General features: G+C 32.2%; 2 protein-coding genes and 1 long non-coding RNA gene across 4 annotated transcripts in view; 1 reads left to right on the forward strand and 2 right to left on the reverse strand.

Moving 5' to 3' along the window:
• LOC111058577 (cullin-3) overlaps positions 1 to 12,143 on the reverse strand; it is a 62,152-nt gene extending 50,009 nt beyond the window's left edge. The window contains exon 1 of one of the 2 annotated variants that reach the window (XM_039424158.1): positions 11,754 to 12,143. In XM_039424158.1, the coding sequence (XP_039280092.1) occupies positions 11,754 to 11,804 (51 nt within the window). In that variant the 5' untranslated portion in view covers positions 11,805 to 12,143. Of the gene's footprint in view, positions 1 to 103; positions 355 to 11,753 lie in introns of those variants that run through there. The other variant, XM_039424157.1, reaches the window with a different exon arrangement.
• A 479-nt stretch (positions 12,144 to 12,622) lies between these two features.
• LOC120350511 overlaps positions 12,623 to 24,158 on the forward strand; it is a 30,013-nt gene continuing 18,477 nt past the window's right edge. Inside the window, exon 1 of the transcript XR_005570821.1 lies at positions 12,623 to 12,715. The gene's annotated coding sequence lies outside the window, so the exon portion shown is untranslated. The remainder of the gene's footprint in view (positions 12,716 to 24,158) is intronic.
• LOC120350512 lies at positions 14,938 to 20,809 on the reverse strand. The gene is made up of 3 exons (XR_005570822.1): positions 20,337 to 20,809; positions 16,473 to 16,594; positions 14,938 to 15,186 (listed from the first exon to the last, which is right to left on the reverse strand). It is a non-coding gene; the product is annotated as an uncharacterized LOC120350512 (long non-coding RNA).

Genomic DNA, 24,158 nt, shown 5'->3' on the forward strand with positions numbered 1-24,158 from the left:
ATGGTTAAACATTTTTATAACATAGTATTTTGTCACACTCTATTAAAAATAAAACAATTATTAATAATACAATATTATTGGTAAAAACCATGTAACAGCCCACCTTTTGTTCTAAATGTTTGGGAAATGGCGGGGACATTATTTTAATGCGCCATAAACCTATTCTGAAGCTGTAAGGCATCATGTTTAGGCTACTATTTACTAGCTCTTCACCAAAAACTTCACAAAACAAGGATAATCATAATACAATTGATGAATGGATGATTTGAGGTTGTGTAATGTAATAAAAACTGTAAATTTTGTAGAGTTGAACTGGAATGTAAACTGGTAGGCTAAATTAAAAATGTAATGTAAACAAAAGTCATCTGAAGATTATTTTGGAATCCAAGGGTGAATAAAACCACCTGATTTTTGTTGCTCAAGAAATTAATATTTGATTGAAGTGGTAAAAAAACATGCTATTATCTGATTTGAGCAGCAAAACTAACTTGATGAAGTAAACCATATCCGATGCAGACTCTATGTAATGGTCAAGCCATTTTTCAATCAAACTGAGTGGATGCAGACAAATTTAAGAGTAGCCTACAGGGCTTTAGAGGATAAAATTACCTACAATTTTATAGGCTACCAATTACAGTACTTGTTTCTTTAATGCATTAATTGGCTCAAACTCTGAAGAGGATAAATTTCTTAAAATCTTGGCTTCTTAAAACTTACCCAATTTAAAAACCATTTATTCTCAACTAGCAGGTAACACGTGCTCCACCAAGGTCTAATTATACACTTGACCTACTTAAGTCTTGAAGAATTCAAAATAGGCCTAAAACCATCCTTGGTAAATTAAGAATATGCAAAATTTCAAGTTATAACTTTTATACAAAACATTTTGGGAGCGTAACTTTTATTAAACAAAACATACATTATTATGAGGTGAAAACATCCTAATTTCTGGCTTTTTATGGGTAGATAGATATTTGATGGAACGTAATATGACATCAATGTACATCTTTGAAAGGATTAAATCAAAGTCGATGGATATCCTGATTTGGAGTCAGGATATACTTGTTTAAAGAAACCATTGTAGAGTTGAACTGGAATGTAAACTGGTAGGCTAAATTAAAAATGTAATGTAAACAAAAGTCATCTGAAGATTATTTTGGAATCCAAGGGTGAATAAAACCACCTGATTTTTGTTGCTCAAGAAATTAATATTTGATTGAAGTGGTAAAAAAACATGCTATTATCTGATTTGAGCAGCAAAACTAACTTGATGAAGTAAACCATATCCGATGCAGACTCTATGTAATGGTCAAGCCATTTTTCAATCAAACTGAGTGGATGCAGACAAATTTAAGAGTAGCCTACAGGGCTTTAGAGGATAAAATTACCTACAATTTTATAGGCTACCAATTACAGTACTTGTTTCTTTAATGCATTAATTGGCTCAAACTCTGAAGAGGATAAATTTCTTAAAATCTTGGCTTCTTAAAACTTACCCAATTTAAAAACCATTTATTCTCAACTAGCAGGTAACACGTGCTCCACCAAGGTCTAATTATACACTTGACCTACTTAAGTCTTGAAGAATTCAAAATAGGCCTAAAACCATCCTTGGTAAATTAAGAATATGCAAAATTTCAAGTTATAACTTTTATACAAAACATTTTGGGAGCGTAACTTTTATTAAACAAAACATACATTATTATGAGGTGAAAACATCCTAATTTCTGGCTTTTTATGGGTAGATAGATATTTGATGGAACGTAATATGACATCAATGTACATCTTTGAAAGGATTAAATCAAAGTCGATGGATATCCTGATTTGGAGTCAGGATATACTTGTTTAAAGAAACCATTGCAGTGTTGAAGTTCGGGTTGGTACTGTGGGGGGGGGGGGTGGGGTAAGCAAGCGGTGTACCGATGGAAACTCTTCGGTTCCACGCTATGTACTATTAATACCAACACCCTGCAAGAATTCAACTTTCCCCTATTTTTTGTGCTAAACCCTGTTTTTTGTCTTCATTGACTGGGCTGCATGTACGGGGTAGGTAATAGACGAACTGATCAACTTGCAATTTTGCATAAAAGTTCTAAATTTACTGAGAATGATAATACGCTTACTTCCAGTTTACAGTACGTCAAGTTTTCAATTTGTCAAGCGTTCAGTTAATTTACTGAGTATGTTTGTAGGCTTACTTCCAGTTCGTCAAGCTTCCAGTTAATTTACTGAGTATGTTTGTAAGCTTACTTCCAGTTTGTCAAGCTTCCAGTTAATTTACTGAGTATGTTTGTAGGCTTACTTCCATTTCTTCAAGCTTCCAGTTAATTTACTGAGTATGTTTGTAGGCTTACTTCCAGTTCGTCAAGCTTCAGTTAATTTACTGAGTATGTTTGTAGGCTACTTCCAGTTCGTCAAGCTTCCAGTAATTTACTGAGTATTTTGTAGGCTTACTTCCAGTTCGTCAAGCGTTCAGTAATTTACTGAGTATGTTTGTAGCTTACTTCCAGTTCGTCAAGCTTCCAGTTAATTTACTGAGTATGTTTGTAGGCTTACTTCCAGTTCGTCAAGCTTCCAGTTAATTTACTGAGTATTTTTGTAGGCTTACTTCCAGTTCGTCAAGCTTCCAGTTAATTTACTGAGTATTTTTGTAGGCTTACTTCCAGTTCGTCAAGCTTCCAGTTAATTTACTGAGTATGTTTGTAGGATTACTTCCAGTTTGTCAAGCTTCCAGTTAATTTACTGAGTATTTTTGTAGGCTTACTTCCAGTTCGTCAAGCGTTCAGTTAATTTACTGAGTATGTTTGTAGGCTTACTTCCAGTTCGTCAAGCTTCCAGTTAATTTACTGAGTATGTTTGTAAGCTTACTTCCAGTTTGTCAAGCTTCCAGTTAATTTACTGAGTATGTTTGTAGGCTTACTTCCAGTTCGTCAAGCTTTCAGTTAATTTACTGAGTATGTTTGTAGGCTTACTTCCAGTTCGTCAAGCTTCCAGTTAATTTACTGAGTATTTTTGTAGGCTTACTTCCAGTTCGTCAAGCTTCCAGTTAATTTACTGAGTATGTTTGTAGGCTTACTTCCAGTTCGTCAAGCTTCCAGTTAATTTACTGAGTATGTTTGTAGGCTTACTTCCAGTTCGTCAAGCTTTCAGTTAATTTACTGAGTATTTTTGTAGGCTTACTTCCAGTTCGTCAAGCTTCCAGTTAATTTACTGAGTATTTTTGTAGGCTTACTTCCAGTTCGTCAAGCTTCCAGTTAATTTACTGAGTATGTTTGTAGGATTACTTCCAGTTTGTCAAGCTTCCAGTTAATTTACTGAGTATTTTTGTAGGCTTACTTCCAGTTCGTCAAGCTTCCAGTTAATTTACTGAGTATGTTTGTAGGCTTACTTCCAGTTCGTCAAGCTTTCAGTTTTTATTATACTTTGCTTGAGAGTGGTCATAGATATAATAAGAGTATTCACCGGTTTTATCTTCTATCTGCTTATTCTTCTTTTTCTACATCTATACTATATTATTAAGGAAGGAGTTGGCTTATATTGTTCGGAATACGAAATACTTGTTTGACGCATCATCGCGTCGGAACTAGGCCTACATAACTCATTAACTTTAAATTTTGCATGAAGATTCTTAATTTACCGAGGATGGTTAGAAATAGAGACCTATTTTCGTTTTTGTTAACGAATTTATAATAATTTATTGATTAAAACAAATTTATTCATTCTGTGATACAAAGTTTACGTAAGATAAATTCCCAATGAAATCATTTTTCTATTGTAAATTATTACAGTTGTTAATACTTTCAATATCAGCATAAACTGAATTCAATCTATTAGTGTTTTAAACTATTTTACATTTGTGCGGGCGGAGCACGGGCTACCTGCAAGTAAATAATTGATTCATCCATGGTAAAAGATATAAAGTATAACTGCTGTTATAATAATGATAAAATCCTACTGTTATCAATGATGATTACATTTATCAATGTAAATATTTAATGTAAAAAATGATTTATCGCTTTTATCAAAGGATTTATTTTTTATTACACTCCCAATCTGAATTTCAATTATTTTATTTTCTGTCATTCGCATAGTTTCCGAAATGAATGCGTAAAAATGGTACTTAAATCATCCACCCCTTAGCACAGAGGCTTGGAATGAGGACTTTTGATATGTTTGTAGGCTTACTTCCAGTTTGTCAAGCTTCCAGTTAATTTACTGAGTATGTTTGTTGGCTTACTTCCAGTTCGTCAAGCGTTCAGTTAATTTACTGAGTATTTTTGTAGGCTTACTTCCAGTTCGTCAAGCTTCCAGTTAATTTACTGAGTATGTTTGTAGGCTTACTTCCAGTTCATCAAGCTTTCAGTTTTTATTATACTTTGCTTGAGAGTGGTCATAGATATAATAAGAGTATTCACCGGTTTTATCTTCTATCTGCTTATTCTTCTTTTTCTACATCTATACTATATTATTAAGGAAGGAGTTGGCTTATATTGTTCGGAATACAAAATACTTGTTTGACGCATCATCGCGTCGGAACTAGGCCTACATAACTCATTAACTTTAAATTTTGCATGAAGATTCTTAATTTACCGAGGATGGTTAGAAATAGAGACCTATTTTCGTTTTTGTTAACGAATTTATAATAATTCTATTGATTAAAACAAATTTATTCATTCTGTGATACAAAGTTTACGTAAGATAAATTCCCAATGAAATCATTTTTCTATTGTAAATTATTACAGTTGTTAATACTTTCAATACCAGCATAAACTGAATTCAATCTATTAGTGTTTTAAACTATTTTACATTTGTGCGGGCGGAGCACGGGCTACCTGCAAGTAAATAATTGATTCATCCATGGTAAAAGATATAAAGTATAACTGCTGTTATAATAATGATAAAATCCTACTGTTATCAATGATGATTACATTTATCAATGTAAATATTTAATGTAAAAAATGATTTATCGCTTTTATCAAAGGATTTATTTTTTTATTACACTCCCAATCTGAATTTCAATTATTTTATTTTCTGTCATTCGCATAGTTTCCGAAATGAATGCGTAAAAATGGTACTTAAATCATCCACCCCTTAGCACAGAGGCTTGGAATGAGGACTTTTGATATGTTTATATCTTAACTATCCAGAACAGAGCTGCAAAACTGAATATTGTGTTTCAAGCATATCCCTCCTACCTTTTTTAGGGCATTCGTTGCCAGGACTATAGGGAGAATTGCAATGTTGGATTGAAGATTTTGTTAACTTGCCATAGTTTGGAGCAGTGAAAATCAAATGGAAAGTCGGTTAGAATGCATTCAGCAATGCATTGTATACCGCAGCTGACAGCTGATTTTAGACCCACGTTCAAAGTGTCGTCAATTCATTGGGAATTGACTAGTAAGGAGGTAAGTATAGACTTTACAAAACTAGTAGGACATTTTACAAGCTTTTATTCTTAAGAGAATATGTATGTCGCTGAAACGCATAGATCTCGAATTGTATGCGAAAACAAAAATTTAATTTAAACAACCCCCACCCCTCAAGGAACAGGGGGTAGGAATGAGGAATTTTTCTACATCTATACTATATTATTAAGGAAGGAGTTGGCTTATATTGTTCGGAATACAAAATACTTGTTTGACGCATCATCGCGTCGGAACTAGGCCTACATAACTCATTAACTTTAAATTTTGCATGAAGATTCTTAATTTACCGAGGATGGTTAGAAATAGAGACCTATTTTCGTTTTTGTTAACGAATTTATAATAATTCTATTGATTAAAACAAATTTATTCATTCTGTGATACAAAGTTTACGTAAGATAAATTCCCAATGAAATCATTTTTCTATTGTAAATTATTACAGTTGTTAATACTTTCAATACCAGCATAAACTGAATTCAATCTATTAGTGTTTTAAACTATTTTACATTTGTGCGGGCGGAGCACGGGCTACCTGCAAGTAAATAATTGATTCATCCATGGTAAAAGATATAAAGTATAACTGCTGTTATAATAATGATAAAATCCTACTGTTATCAATGATGATTACATTTATCAATGTAAATATTTAATGTAAAAAATGATTTATCGCTTTTATCAAAGGATTTATTTTTTTATTACACTCCCAATCTGAATTTCAATTATTTTATTTTCTGTCATTCGCATAGTTTCCGAAATGAATGCGTAAAAATGGTACTTAAATCATCCACCCCTTAGCACAGAGGCTTGGAATGAGGACTTTTGATATGTTTATATCTTAACTATCCAGAACAGAGCTGCAAAACTGAATATTGTGTTTCAAGCATATCCCTCCTACCTTTTTTAGGGCATTCGTTGCCAGGACTATAGGGAGAATTGCAATGTTGGATTGAAGATTTTGTTAACTTGCCATAGTTTGGAGCAGTGAAAATCAAATGGAAAGTCGGTTAGAATGCATTCAGCAATGCATTGTATACCGCAGCTGACAGCTGATTTTAGACCCACGTTCAAAGTGTCGTCAATTCATTGGGAATTGACTAGTAAGGAGGTAAGTATAGACTTTACAAAACTAGTAGGACATTTTACAAGCTTTTATTCTTAAGAGAATATGTATGTCGCTGAAACGCATAGATCTCGAATTGTATGCGAAAACAAAAATTTAATTTAAACAACCCCCACCCCTCAAGGAACAGGGGGTAGGAATGAGGAATTTTTATACGTTTATCCCAATATCCTAAACAGAGCTACAAAGTAGAAAATTATGTTTTAGGGCGAGCGCGAGTCAATAAAAAATTGAATGAATAAATGAATAATAATAATAATAATTCAATTTAGGAAATGCACTGAACATAATAATTGAGATAAAAATGATAATAAATGAATTAAGCAATTTGAAGAACGAAAAAATCAACTAATAACAAAGTAAAATACATTGTAGGGTAATAATAGTAAAAAGTATAATGTAAATACAGTACTTCTATTGGATAAAATTAGAGTGCATTCTAGTGAGAAATATTTTATAAAATTATAATGGCAAGGAAAGTAGTTTCAGTTTCAGTTTTTTAAGTCTTCACCGCAGTCAATAGCCCGGGCAATTTGTCAAATCTCAATAATCTAATAATTTAAAAATATTAATAATCTGACTCCGCAAATGTTAATAAGTATGTTCCTCTGTGTATTCAGAGACTGTATAGTATGGCCTTACAATCAAATATTTTTTTAATTCCTAAAAAAACAATCGTTTGCTCTCAATAGTTTTGAGATGTAGTGGGAAAAGGTTGAAAAATCGTGATCCTGCGCAAATTGGGGAGCTTCTAAATTTATTTAGTCGATGCTGAGGATATTTTTTGTTGGTCTTATTTCTTGTGTTGGTTGTTTCTTAGAGTTGGATTTGAGTTTTTTGCTAGTATTATAATATTCCTAACATATACAATGATATTATTTAAAAAATTTTGTTTTTCAGAAATAGGGGCTTACAATGTTCAATTAAATTTGTTTGGAAGATTGTTCGTATTGCCTTTTTTTCAAACTGTTTTGGGGTGCAGCTCCCCAGGCAACAATTGCATATTGCAGATGCGAAGCGAACAGTAAGCGGTTAGAGCCGTTTTTTCATCCGTGGTATTTGTGTTACGTCTTACTACATATAGTGCTGAGGATGATTTCTTAGGTAGTCGGAATGCTGTTGCCAGCTCAGGTTCTTGTCGACCATCACACCAAAAAACTTAGTAGAGCCCTCCAGCATGCTACCTCATCCTCTCTATTGCAGTTTTTGGGTGTGAAATTGATGAGCGTTGTATTTTTCTTGTTGATACTCAGTTTCAGACTATTGCATATTGAGTTGGCTTCTTCAAATGCCAAGTTCACTCTACTATTGTTTGCTTTCTGTTTGGTGGGTAAAATAAGTAATGGTTGTATCGTCAGCAAAAGTGTGACAACATATTTTTTTATAATTACATACAATATTTTTTCTACAACTGCGGAACAATTTGCCTTCAAAAACAGTTTAATGATTGACTCACCTAAAAGCTAAAACCCTGATACAAAACAGTAAAACCGAACTGCGCATGCTAATCGAGCGGTGAAGTAAAAACCTACTGCGCAAGCGTAAATTAGATTATCAGTTCTCTACCACAAAATCTACTACTACTACTCCATGATGAATTTTCAGTACGTATAGAAGTGACGTATAGTCACGAGCAGTTGTAGAGAAAGCTATTTTTAATTATGTATTATATTATCTTTTTTAGTTAGGTAGGGCTACTCTTGAATAGAAATAAAAAAATATTTATTCAATTACTTGATAATGGCATCATGTCCGAAACATGTCGTAAATAAATAATTTTTTAAAAAAGGGTACTTAGATTTTTAATTTTTATTTCTATGTATTATATTTTTTGTTTTATACACTTAATCTTCACCAAAGACTTTTAAAAGTCTTTCTGCATGTACCATGACCGATGATATTGGGGTATGACGTTGTGTTGTGATAAAGACTTTAAATATACTACAAAACTGTTTCCATCTTATATTTCTAGCCATCGTTTAATTAGTTTATTATCTCTAGTGTAAACTGGTTTTTTTAAAGGAGGAGGGCGAGTGTGGGAAAGAATTTCGTACGCCATTTTGAATGCAACTTTATTTTTTAAATAGGAAGGTGGTCATGCGATACATGATTTCGAGGAAAAATGAATGGTGAAACCCGCACATCGATATCGCAAACCGTTCAGAAGATATTCACATTATTAATCAATACCACTCAAGTATTTCATTTCTGATATGCATGATATGAATATGCTATGATATGCATGATGTGAATATCTTCTAAACGGTTTGAGATATCGATGTGCGGTTTTCGCCATTCATTTTTTCTTGAAATTCCGTATCAAAATCATGTATCACATGACCACCTTCCTATTTAAAAAATAAAGTTGCATTCAAAATGGCGGACCAGATTTTTAAAGTCATAGTAAAGTAGTAGTATTTTAAATTCGAGTAGCATCCCCAATCACACTCACCTTGGAATCACTTTTTTTTATGAGATACTAAGCCGTTCTCAGACTTTTTTCTTTCTTTTCTGCTTTGAATAGTATTGATTAATAATGTGAATATTTCCGAAACGGTTTGAGATATCGATATGCGGTTTCCGCCATTCATTTTTTCTTGTAATTCCCTATCGAAATCATGAATCGCATGACCACTTTCCTATCTAATAAATGAAGTTGCATTCAATATGGCGGATCCAAGATGGCGGACCAGATTTTTAAAGTCATTGTAAAGTAATTTTTTCAATTTGAATAGAATCCCCAATCACACCTACCGTCATATTACCTTTGTGTATGAGATATTAAGCCGTTCTCGAAATTTCACCCACTCTGTATAGCTGAGTTACATGTGGCTCTGCTACATAGTGTAAACCTAGCTTAAGGAATAAATTCTATTTCAACTTGGTTTTTAATCAGAAGAAACAGTTTTACTGGGACTTGTACAACAACGAATGAAATGATTCATTTCACCGGATATCTGTAATTTATCTTTTCGCCCCACTTGGATATAATGAGCTGGTTTACGTGCGTCATATGGAGGCCGAAAGTGATTGTTTTCTGACCAGGCCGGTAAAATTTTTACGGCCCTAGGGTTGTAAAATAACCTTGAAATCAGCTGATTCTGATTTGATGTGAACGTGTTTAAAAAATAGTTTATGAAACGGAATCAGTTTATGCTTCTAGAATTGAATAAAGTATTTTGCAATAAGATACTATCATTTTATTTGGATGAATGAAATACAGATAAAATATATATTATAAATATTCAAATTCGATTTTCAGAGTATAATAGAATCTAACCTCAAACCTCATAGTACTTCGTTTATCACGAGACCTGGTGGATAATTTTGGAACTACTTGGGCAATATCCATGGTGCTGAACGTTTTTACAAATAGTTTATGAAACGGAATCAGTTTATGCTTCTAGAATTGGATAAAGTATTCTGCAATAATATACTGTCATTTCATTTGGATGAATGAAATACAGATAAAATATATATTATAAATATTCAAATTCGATTTTCAGAGTAGGATAGAACTTCTAAACTAAACTTCCTAAGTCGATGACAACAAGCATTGTTGACGTTGACAATCAGATTGGCCGAATTTGAAGTGTGCTAAAACAGCTGATCAAAAAACTTTCCATTATTTGTGTTTATTATTCAATAATTGAAACATTATTTATAATAAAATGATCTTATTGTCATTTGAAAAAATGAAAAAGTATAAACTCAACCTCCAACATGATTGAACATAATCTTTCAGGTTATTCAAACAAATCAGAATAAAAAATAAAAATACTTGGACACTTCAGATCACCTCAGATTTGCTAGAGCTATGACCTTCCACTTTAGCATTTGGAAGTGCTTAATGAACAATTATTCTCATATATATATATTGTTTATTTTTTTGTGTGGCGAAAAATCACCATGGGCAAAAATGTTTTTCCGGCTCTCAATCTTTTCTAGTCCTTGGCCTACGGCCTCGGACTTGAAAACCGATTTCGAGCCGAAAAAGTCTCATTTTCGTCCCTAGGTGCGAAATATACTATTTTTTAACCCACTCATAAGTTTAGCCAATCATTGGAAGACTGAATCAATTCAAACTTTTTACGGAAAACCTCTTAAAATTAAATTCCTAGAAGTAATTTCTAGGAGAATACATATATAGCCTAATACTAATATATAATTATTTTTAGGGAGTCACAAACCTTAGGTATAAACTACAACTTACAAGAAGTGATCTAGTTATCCGCAAAATTAAATTTTATAGTTTTTTTTCAAGTATACTTCATTATTTGAACCCATAGAGTTTGACATTATAATCTCCAAAGAGTGTGGGGCTACATGTAAGAAACTTGTTTCATCTATTAACTTTTTCTCACTCTTATAATGATTTTAACAATTAGGTATAGCCTATTAAAAAAGATTATCCAATTTGAATAAAAAAATATACCGAACAGCCGTAAACAATCTAACCACTACTTACAGCACGGTGGCTTTCGTATCCACACTGAGAAACATAATAGTTATCCACATTCACAAAAATTGGTAAGCTTGATAGAACATAAATATTTTTTTGAGATATCATTCAATGAGAGGAGCTATATAGACCTGGTATAAAGTAACAAATTGGTCCATTTTTTTCTAGGAATCAACGCAATTAGTTTATCACCTTCATACTTTATTTATTTAGAAACCCCTTTTTAAAACATGTCTAAGTGGTGTTAATGACTGAGCAATTGTCAACCTCAACCTTAGTTATAGTACCGTATATGTTTGTAAGTACAAAATCGTAGGCCAGTACTTAGTTATGGTATATGTTTGTAAGTATGGTACAAAATCGTAGGCCAGTACTTCAAATTTTTCAGTTGGGAAGTATATCAGTGAAATATATTATGTTTTATGATTAGATAATTGCACAGCAATCAATTTTTTATTAAGAGAACAGGTGTTCCAACAATACATTTTAAATAAAACTGACTAAAATCAAAGAAACAAAATTAATCTTTCAACTTGTTGCAAGTAAAGTTAGTCTAAAATCTATGTTATTTAAATTGTAGTAAGTTTCAAAAAGTTAAAACAATTTTTACAATCTATAATTTTTTAAGAGGATAATGTTTTCTTTGTCAAGAATATACGGTAACAAAGCGACTTCTAACCTAGGTTCTTAAAAATTTTATATGCTACAACCATAACTTTAGATTCAAGTCTACTGAAAATGTAATTACCGGAAATGCTCGAATCCGCATCTTGCCATCCTTTTTCGAACTTTTCATCATCTTTAATTCTTCTATTTTTTAAGGTACGGTAATGAAATAGTAGCTTTCACTCATCTACCTTCAGCTAGGCCTATTCAGCTGATAACACCCATTCATTAATTTAGAGTCTTCACCACACTAATAATAGTCATGTTTAAACACAGTACCTAAAAAGAGATGTATAATGTAAGTATACAGGTTCTAAACAACATGCTTCAACTAAGATTACTTTAAAAGATTCAAGAAATCCGAATCAACATACAACATGATGAGCTAAATAAAGAGCCATGAACATCAGTCATGAAGATTTATTCCTCTCTATTCACAATTCACAACCAATCTGCCATGCTAACAAAATGTCAAACATATGAGCACCTCCAATTCATTGTTAGACTAGTCGATAAAATGAAAATAGTGAACAAATGAAGAAATCATCATTTTTACAACTTATCTAACGTTCTTCACTATTTTCAATTATAAAAGAGATTTTACAATATTCATATTTCTTCACAAATGGACTCTTTTTGTCTGTACGCACCAAAACATGAAAAATGAAAATTGCTCGAAATAATTGAAGATGAATCAGTTATTCGAAAAGTGTAGTCTTGATTTGAATTATTAGTTTAATTGGATTGATAAAGATAAGGTATCTTTTATTGCCTTTGAACATATAAAATGCAGTAATAGGCAAGAGTCACAATACAAACAATATGAAAAAAGTAAAAAAATCATAACACTGGCGGAAATTACTCTACAAAAAAAAGTTACCAAGTGACAATACCAACAACTAAACCAACCGAATACAGTTAATAGTTGAAAAGGTTCGTACTGACTTGAAACTGAATATTAATCGATATTCTGTTGTACAGTTTCTTTTACAAATCAATGGTACGTTTTCATTATGCTCCTGCTGTTAGGACACAGATAAGGAGGTAAATCTATTTTACATTTGTGTTTAGCCTATATTAAGGTCCACGTTATAATGACAGTATTTGATCAACTTTGGTTTTGCTATTCTTGTCTATCATTCGACATAACCGGTGGTACTATCCTTTTCTAGTTCCACAACGATGCCAATTATGTTTTTGACAGTGTAGAAATATAATTAATTAATGCAGAGAATCGGCATCGCTATTCTTCTATCTTTATCCACTACCATTATAACGTGGACCTCACTATCGGGGTCTTTGATTCGGTTTGGGTGGTAGCCAGTTGTTCGCTCATCATTTGTGTGTACTATCAGTGTTGTTCGCATCACAATCTATGCGCGCTGGTTACCTATGTTACTGGTTATGTATGTTGGTAACACTTCCATAGACGTATCAAGTGACTTGTCGATGCTATGGTTTGTCGATGCTATGGTTTGTCGATGCTATGTCGTGTCGGTGCTATGGTTTGTCGATGCTATGTCGTGTCGATGCTGTGGTTTGTCGATGCTATGGTGGTTCCCCATGCGCGCTGGCAGTTTTGTGCAAAATTAGTCGTTTAAGCTGTGTTTTCGTAACGGGCAGGAGCAGAATCGATTGCAGCGCACCCAAGCGGGCAGAAACAGTAGCATTCAAAGAACTAGTTCTTTGACATGAATTTTGCTTTATGTGTTATGGGTATAGAACTTTTTGGGTTGTCCAAAAGGTAATTCTAAAATGATTATTGGATATTTAATTCAGTAAAGTGGATAAATTGCTTTTTATAACTCAGATAACTTTTCCACAATTATTAGTCACTTCAATTATGCTAAATTTTATGCTTTATAGGCATGTCAATCAAAGAGTTAACTTTTCATTTCCTATGCTTGAAATTTGTAAGGGTGAATTATTTGAAGTAACTGATTGTATTTCATTATTAATAAGATATTATTTTATTAACTAGAAGCATTCCATTATTAATAATATATATTATTATTATTTTATTAACTAGAATCAATTGCTTTCAGAGTCAATGCATGTTCTTTGAATCACATCGTGTATAGGTAGGCCTACCTACAATGAGTACCGTATTCAACTTCGAAGGCCTATAGCGGCCTATTGAAGCTCTATCGAAAAAAAATCAAATTAATAAATGAGTGCTTTTACTTTTGGCATTTTTGGAATCTACGGGTTATATTACACCAAGAGAAATAAATATTGTTAACGTTTTTTAGGCAATTTTAGTCCCCTTTTTGATCATTGGATAGGTACGGTCCCGGCTGATATACTTAAATAAGAATCGTGAGGCCCATTGCCTGTCTAAATCAATATGCCTTTTCAGGCAAGGTTCAATTAGGGACTCCTACCCAGTAAAAGCTATACGAATATTAAAAATTATTATTATTATATTAGATTACTGTAACACATATGACATGTACAAAGTGTATTCAAACAGGCGAACTAATTCTAATAATTATTGTTCATATAACTATATATTGCTAGAATAAACAGGTTCTGTTATGGTACTTTAAAAAACACATAGCCTATTTTAAAATGGATAAATATCTATTAATTATAGAAGGTAACTAGTTCCCTTGTGATATTCCAAAATGAAACATGATTAGTTTCGACTTGTTCAATAAGGACTCTCTTGACAATGACATAATTAGAAACTGCATGCTCATGCTTATTTTGAATATTTTAGGGTAGGCCTACTAGTTATTTTCTATAATTATTAAACATTGAAGTTGCCCTATTAAAATTAATACTTTATTAGGGTATTAATTAGAACTAGAGTAGCCATTCAATCTCCTTATTCACTATAATGTTCTAAAAACTTATTAATTTTAATCAAAGCCTTGGAAATATAGCCTAGAAGGTAGAATTGAAAGTGATTATATTTGATGTGGCTTGGAACATAATATTTTCAACTTTTGCTTGAGTTATTTTTCATATTCAAAGAATTATTACCCCTTCAATGCAGTACATAAGTACTATTACTTAATTCTTAATGCAATACATAATTGTGATACCCTATGTTATATTCAATTCAAGTCTATTATTTAACTACACGTTACCTCTAGCATTTGCTAGTCAGCAATGTTAAATAATGTTATTATTTTCAAAAAAAGTAGAAGCCTTACAGAACCAATAAAGTCGTTAATAAGAGTTCGATGCTGTTGGGTTGAATATAATTTTAAAAATCCCTCAAGTAAAAACCATCAAAACTCATTTTATTAGCTTCATGTCACTTGCTGTATAATTCAAAACTACCTGAATTGCAGCAGTTTGCAGGAGCGATCAGAAGAAGAAGATATTATTATGAATAACATGAAATAAAAACATCAAGATGTACTGAAAAAATGAATATATTTCTTAGATTAGTCCATCTCTTTCTTCTGTAGGCTACTACATCATACATGAATCATATCCATGGAATATTATTCATAGTTGATTTTCTTTGTCATCCTCTACTTCTGGCTGGTACACCTCTAGGCCTGAAATCAAAAAGTTATTGATAATTATTTATTATTCATTATAAAAAAAACTTTGCAAAGTGAATTCTGAAATTGATTGTTTGTAATCTGTATAAGTTTTTAATTATATTTCTTGGGAAGAGACCCCCCAATAATGACAAAGTAATATTATATGAGAAATTCCAATAAACCAACAATCAGTTGAATTATTATTGGCATCAATCTGTAAGTTGTGTAATTCTGAATGATTGATTGAATAAATAAATAAATCTCCATGCAGGAATTGGGATTAATCAGTGTGCTCCAAGGTCAAAAGAACTTGTTGGTGAACAACACATTTTTGGATACCATGAACAATTCATTTATTTCTGTGGTCAGTAGGCCTACTTCTCGACCGTTCGGTTTACTAAACTCTTCCAAAATGTACTGCATAAAGTAATTATTGGTTCTATATTTAAAGAAACAAGTTTAATGAAACAAATCGAAATATAATCAATTAATTGCTTAATCTGAAATGATGATTATCTACAACATTATAAGTAGAACTAAGTGATTTGAAAATGAATACCAAACTGTAAATACATAAATCTCAAAATAATGCAGGTATTTCATCCATGAATTCAATCATAAATTTTAAAAGGTGGAATCACTGTCATTAAAGCTATTATTCAGTGTTTTCTACCAGCACTTGCTGAGTGAATTTTTGAAGTCATCTATTCATAGTTCTAATGTATGGTCATTCATAAAGTTCAAAATTCACTCAAGATCAAGATGGACAGTTGAGAAGATTGTTTCAAAAACAATGTATTCACTTATCATTCAGGGAATAGAGCTGTTCATAATATTTAGGATTCCTTCCATAAAGAAATAATTTATGTAACAAAATCTAATAATGTGATAACATTTTAACATCAAATTATGTATTTAATGTTATCACATTATTAGATTCTGTTACATAAATTATTTCTTTATGGAAGGAATCCCAAATATTATGAACAACTCTATTCCCTGAATGATAAGTGAATACATTGTTTTTTAAACACTCTTCTCAACTGTCCATCTTAATCTCATGTGGTTTCACGTTGTTTTGAAATATTGTATACTGTAAGCTATTAATGATTTCAAAATTCAGTCAGGTTTTTAATTATTTTAGTCACATACCATAGCTTTATGTCTTACTAATTGAATAACTAACATCAGATCGATAATAAAACATCGAAGTGGATAAACTTTTTAAAAAAATGTGAAACTGTATAAAATGACATCGCCTATATAAAGTTTAAAAAATGAGTGGAATTTTATCTTACCTAACTTATTCTTATTCTAACTATGGGTTCCAATGACTTTTTCCATCCTGGTCAACAAAAAAGAATTCATATGAATTTCCTTTCGAGCACATTCTCTTCAATATTTTGTTTGTAAATGGTACCTGAAAAAAGAAACATATTTAATCTTTCAACATATATCCATTTTGGAGATAAAGTGAAGTTAATCATCAATGATAATACATAGTTTGGACTTTGAATAAATTAGAAGTGAACTGGGCCTCAATAAACTATTCACATAGTGTATAGTATACTATAGCCTACTTACATTAGACTATATACTATAGCCTACTTACAAGTATATAGCCTACTTACATTTGTAGCACATAACAGAAAACACTTTAAAGTTTTATAATATAAATTAAAACAGGAGACACACGACATGGATAGATTAAAAACACTAAAAAACTTACATTACACACTCTCTGCTCAGTCGAGAAAAGGGACACAGTTCCTCGAAAATTTCCGATTCTAATGTAAGTTTTTCAGTGTTTTTAATCCATCTATGTTGTGTGTCTCCTGTTTTAATTTATACTATTTACATTGATATACCTGGGATCACGCAATATATTGATCAATAGAGCATGAATAAGTGTTTCAAATACATTACTATTTTAGTTTTAATTTTTTTTTTTTTTTAAGATTACGTCCTAAAGACTCCAGTCATGGAGTATAAGACAAGTCATGTTATTACATAATGATTCTAACACTAAGTAGTTCAACCTAGTTTAGGTTTGAAAGGAATTCTTGTACACTATAAAAAGCTCTATCAACTAAATATTTTTTAATTTGTTTTTTGAAAATCTTCAAATCATCATTACTTTTCAAGATTTGAGGTAGCTTGTTATAAAATTTCCTACCAATATAATCTGGTTTTTGTTCAAATAACCTACTATTGTGACCCATTATATGATAATCTGCTCTGTTTCGCGTATTATACTCATGAACATCTGAATTCTGGATCACACCACTCGTTTTCACATGCATTACTACTTCATATACATACAAAGATGGCACAGTTAATAGACCAAGCTTTTTAAATAAAGGCCTACAAGAGTCTAACCTATTCACTTTCTCTATACATCTGAGTGCCTTCTTTTGAATCTTAAACACCCTGTCCATATTTTGTTGAGATGAATTACCCCATACTAAAATAGCATACCTAATATGAGATAGTATAAGTCCATGGTAAGCAGTTAGCAGTAGTTTTTTATCATTCAGCCTGGCAAGCTGCCGCAGGACAAATACCCCAGATGATATATTATTACATATCCTCTCAATGTAAGGATGCCATGTTAATTTCCTGTCCAATAAAATTCCCAAGAATGCTACTTTCTCTTCTTGGTCTAATTCATTTTCCTCTACAAACACATTTATTTCTCTATCCTCTACTGAATTATATTTACTTTTGAATTGTAGGAATTGACATTTCTTACTATTTATTGTTAATTGCCTTTGCTTCAAGAATTGGACAATTGACTGTACTCCAGTAAAAGCATTTATTTCTAGACTATCTAATAAATAATTGTTAAAGATAAGCGATGTGTCATCAGCAAACAACAGAGCTCTGTGATCTTTTAACTCTTTTGGTAATTGGTTCACATACAACAGAAACAGTAAGGGACCCAGAATTGAGCCTTGAGGTACTCCAGCCTGGACCTCCAGTTTTTGAGATTTAATTTTTACTATTTCATTCCCATCCACCTTGGTAAGCTCAACACACTGGTTTCTACCTATGAGATATGATTCAAACCATTTTAGTTCTATACCATTCACACCTACAGTTTTTAGTATTTCAAATAATATTCTATGGTTCACACAATCAAAAGCTTTGGATAAATCAAGAAATATTGCGGCTGCCTTCTCACCTGAATCTATTATATCTATTAGTCTTTCAACAAGGGATACTATTGCAGTCTTAGTAGATTTCCCTTTCTGGAACCCATGCTGTTCATCACATATGAAATTAATTTCTTCCAGGTGCATCAATAGCCTATTTAAAACTACTCTTATAAAATTTTACTTATTACATTTAGAATACTAATGGGTCTATAATTTTCAACTCTTTCAGAATCACCGCTCTTGAAAATTGGCAAAATTTTTCCTTGTTTCAGATCATCAGGGAAAATACCCTGCTCTAGTGAAGTATTAAGGAGATGCAATAGAGGGTCCAGTAATTCATTTTCACATTCTTTTAAAATTTTGCTTGAGACCCCATCCAATCCTACTGTTTTTTTTGTTATTCAAATTTTTTATTATTCTTGACAACTCATCTCTTGATAATGGATGAAATTTAAATACCTTTTCAATTGGCTCAGCATTTAATGTAGTTGTATTACAAGTATTAGTGTTCAGTGACTTTTGGAGATTATATGCAACCTGTTGATAATACTTATTGAAAAAGTTACAAATGTCTATACTATCATCCATATAATTTCCATGTTCATCGATTATCCTAGGGACATTAGTAACTGTATCTTTTTGAGCTGCTCTCCTATTTCTATTAATTACCTCCCAAACAGCAGAGTTAAAATTGGTACTAGTTGTTAATATTTCAGCTGTTTTCTTACACTTAGCTTTCCTCACTTCTTTTGCATAGTTTTTCTTTAGACATTTGTATTTGACTTCACTCGGAACATCCCTCACTAATTTAAATTCCTCATAAGCTTCCCTAACAATATTTCTTTGAGTAAGAATATCTTCAGTTATCCATTCATCTACTTTGTTCAATTTACTTTTTACTTTGACTTTTTTTATTGGACAGCATACACTAATGTGAAATCTTAGAGTATCAATGAATTGCTTATATTTGTAATTTAGGTTACAACTGTTATAAACACTACTCCAATTTTCTTGAAGCAGTTCCTGCTTCAAACAATTTATATTTCCTATCTCATATTGCTGAATTTCTTTCACAAAAGTTTTTTTTCTGCTTGGATTCTGGCCCTGCAACTTAACATCTAAAATTTGATAGTTATGATCTGATAGATCTGAGCTACCTAACCTGACATCACAACCTTCTATATTTGTGAGGATATTATCAATAATTGTCTGTGAAGTTCGAGTTACTCTTGTATATTCGTGGACCTCAATTTCTAAATTATTCATATTAATAATATCTCTAATATCCTCTGTCATTTTATCCTGCCTGGCAAAATCGGTATTGAAATCTCCTACTACTATAACATTTGTGAAACGAGCGGTTGTAATTTCCAAAAGTGTATGGAGCAGCTCACAAAATTTTTGCCAATCTCCATTTGGTGACCTATAGATACCTAACACTGCTACCTCAAATCGATCATCAATTTTTAACCTTAGTCCCGTCACCTCTAAATCCATCTCAACAGAAAATCTCTTAACAAAATCCAGTTCATAAGTTTGGGTTTGTTTAGCATTGCTAGTGAATATACATACACCACCACTTCTATGAGCTATTCTACAAAATTCTGATCTCAGTGAATAGCCTGGAATCCTCACTTGATTTATTTCCTTTATTTTTAAGCCATGCTCTGTGAAAATAACAATGTCAGGATCCTCCTGTTTAAGAAATACTTCTAATCTGTCAATTTTGTTGCGAAGATACTGAATATTTTGATGATAAATACTAAAAACCTTACCATCTTGTGCTACTCTATCTCTAGCATTTGTAGCTATTTCCCTTTCCCTGTTTTGAGCCAATTTACTAAAAAATCGTTATTTGTTTTTTTGACTGTTTTTAAACGCCTACTAAAGTAGACTACCTGAATAAAAATTGTAAACATGCTGGTAGGCTACTTATAAAAATTATATCAAATTGTGTACAGTAGATCTAGCCTACTTTATTATGAGAAATTTAAGTCTACTTACTTGAATCCTCTATCACATCAGCAATTTTCAACCATATTCTATTTTTCAAATAGGTAATTCGTTGTGCAGGTCTGGAAAGTACAAAACTTTGAACTGTCGCATCAAATTAATAACGAATTTCACGCCTTTCTGTTGTAAATCCATTTTCAATTTCTCTTGTAAAAATTATAAGAATAAAGAAACCAATGGAAATATTTTATACCTCAATTTTCTACTACAAATTAATTTCACAGTATAATAGTAGCAATCCGAAATCTAACAACCAACAGCAAAATAATATATCAAAACAAACCATCCAAAAATTAAAGATTGAGGTTAAAAAGAACATGGCGTCTGATCCAGAGAAAGATTATTATTCTGCCGGTGTCACGTGATCAGAGCAGAAAAATATTTCGAAGCTGTCTGTTCCCGTCGACAGAATCCCGAAATTAGTTCTTTTTCGACAAAACGGTTCACGAGCAGTGATTGGTAGAAGCAAAATAGCATTGTGATGAACTGATAATAGGCCTTAAAATGAACGGCGAAATGAACGACAGTTCGTCTCTGATTTGAACAGTTCTTTTTTTCTGCTCAACTTTCTGCCGATGGGTGAACACTCCCATAAGAACAAATGCTTATTTAAAGTGAATTCTGTCGTCTGCCCGTTACGAAAACACACCTTTAGTGACATAGGCGCTCTATCTGCGATCTGACAGATTGTTATCAACGAGCTAAAATATAGTAATATAGCCACTGAACTCTATACTAACTGAAATGGACTAGAAACACAAAGAAAGTGAGGCAGCTGGTAAAGATAGGCAACCCGCATTGCTGTGGGATTCGTAGTTTTGTAACACATTGGCTCTTATGGGAAAATGCATTGCACAGTTTCAATTTCTATTTTATTTCTATATTGTATGTCTTATTCCATGGAAGCGTTATTTTTCCTTTATTAAGCAGTTCATTGTTAACTTTTTGAGAGAAAAATAATGAAATAGGTTGAATATGAATAATGAAAAGATTTTTTTCATTTGTGACTGCAGTAGTTTTAGTATTGTCAACTTTTCACAAGCAAGAGAATAACTTTGGGCCAGATTTCAGAGAAGTGTATCATTTATTAATTTTTATTTATTAAACAAGGACAAATATAAACTGTCATGAAATGATTGGGAATGAAAAAACAGGCTGATTGTCCTTATTATTCCAATCCCGAATTTTGTTCATACACACAGTCCAAAGGAGGGCTGTGTTTAATTGAAACTATTAAACACAGTCTTATGTTTATTTTAATAGGATATACTATTGTTTTTTGGATTATATGATTTATTGTTATTGTTAAAGGAAATATTTATGATTTATTGTTTAAGGAAATATCTCAATTTAATAATATAGGCCTACTTACAGCAGGCTATGAATGTAGAATATTATTTATGTATGAATATTATGCATTGGTGTAATTTCAAATCATATAAGAGTGGGAGTTTCAGAAATGGAGCAAATAACGAAGAAACATTTTATTATATTATATGACTATGATAAGCAAACAGTAAAATATGCTACATAATTACCATAGTAAAATGAACAATTTGAAATTAAAAGGTTTCAAAAATTAATTACAATTCAGCTGATAACAATCTCATATTTTTTACAATAAAAGTAGGTGAATAAAATGAATTATTATGTGGACTCATGATGATTTAATAACACAGGATTATTGAATATGTAATGATAGCAATATACTAGGTATTCTGATAACATTTCAAATCATGTAAGTGTGGGAGTTTCAGAAATGATGGAAAGAAATCTATGAAGAAACATTTATATTAATTGTATTATAATTATGACCATATGAAAAGCAAACAGTAAAATATGCTCAATAATTACTATAATATTGTAAATTGAACGATTATTTATTTGAAATGGAAAGGTTTCAAAAATTAATCACAATTCAGCTGATAGCAATATCATATTTTTCAAAATAAAAGTAGGTACCTGAAATAGTTATTTGTGCATCTAGGGACTAAAGTGCAACTTTTTCTCCATGAGGGAAACTGTTGTCGCCCGATGGCGTAGCCGAGGGCGACAATTTCCCTGAGGGAGAATAAGTACTTTAGTCCCGTGATGCACACAACATTTTTCCTCCACCTACACCAATACCTATAACAATGAATAATTTAACTACATCTTCACGCTTTCACACTATTTTTTTAAAAACAAAATTTAGCTCACCTCTGATAATAATTTGTTGATAGTTGCTAGTTGATAGTTGATAGTTTATAGTTTCCTTATGAGTCACAAAATTCCATGTCGCATATTAACTATTATATATAGATAGTTTATAGTTTATAGTATAGATGATGATTGTTGATAGAGATGATTGTTGATAGTGTAAAAGCCTACTTCTGATAGTAATTGTTTATTGTTATTGTGCACCCATCACAATTTTGAAAGACCGTGTTCGGGGTTGATAGAACAGAACTGGATTGAAACTGGTGCGTTGCAGCCACTGGCATAGGCCTAGTTGAAGTTTCATCAACATCGCTGGAACTGGATTGAAACTGGTGCGTAGCAGCCACTGGCATAGGCCTAGTTGAAGTTTCATCAACATCGCTGGAACTGGATTGAAGCTGGTGTGTTGTGGCCACTGGCATAGGCCCAGATGAAGTGTGATTTAAATCAATGTTGCTTGTTGTTTGGTTCAAAATCCTGTTTGCTGTTTGTATTTTATTTCCAATTGATTCTTCAATATAGCCTTCGGCGACAGTAGTACTCTTCCATCCGCCATGTCTTTTAAGCTGGGTCATTGTTCCTCCAGCATTAACCAGCAAAGTAGCTGAAGTCCGCCTTAGAGCGTGTCCAGTATACAAGTTAGGATTGGGAAGTTGTAAGTATTGTGCAATACTCATGGGTATTTTTCCCAGGGAATTTTTCCCCATGGCTTGATTGTAGCATCTCCCATTTTTAAAACTTAAAAATAGCCGGGGTGATTTTGTTGTCTTTGGTCTTAAATTTAAATACTTTCTGAAATAATATAAGTAGTCTATGTCTCGTTGTGTGCCATTGATCACAGTGAAAACACGTCCCTTGTTGGTTTTAGAATCAGGTACATTAACTATGAGAATTGAATCTTTGTCCTCAATGTCACTAACAGTCATATTGCACAATTCACCCATTCGGCAAGCTCCACAAATACCAAAAATCAAGGCTACTTTTTTCAATAAGTATTGTTCATCTGGAGCATTTAACAGGAATTTATTTACCTCCTCTTTGGTGAATGTTTTAGACTTCTTAGGTTGATAGCCTACATTTTTCTTTTTCAGAAAAGCACCCACTTTCGTAAAATTACTGATGTCTATGTTGTGTTTCACAATAATTGTTGCTTTCAACATTGAATAAATGGTCCATAAATAACTTGGGCTACATACCTGTGCTTGTTGTGAGAGGTAAACAAGGATTACGTTTTCTGAAATTCTTACTGTTCCACCACAATTCTTCTTGCACCATTCAACGAATAAATCGTATCGCTTGATGTATAGTTCCTTTGATTTTTCCGGAAGCAAATTTTCAGTTACATTTTCAGCTTTGTGTCGAATGTTCGGCGGAGTTAGAACAAACTCCTCATCACTCTCACTTTCCATTTTATAGAAAACCGAAAATAACTTCTACAATACCGGTAGCGGATTTCGAAGATCTTAGTAGGTAACCAAGAAAAAACATAACCTGCAATCTTGTTTTCTGTGCAGACACGCTCAGTCGTCTCTGTTAAAGTGGGTTTTCGTTTATGCGTAAATGCCGTCGTCGACCATGACAGGGAGAGAATCTCAGATTGGGTAGATTTCAATC

The sequence above is a fragment of the Nilaparvata lugens genome, chromosome 3, assembly GCF_014356525.2.
Source record: "Nilaparvata lugens isolate BPH chromosome 3, ASM1435652v1, whole genome shotgun sequence".
NCBI lineage: Eukaryota > Metazoa > Arthropoda > Insecta > Hemiptera > Delphacidae > Nilaparvata > Nilaparvata lugens.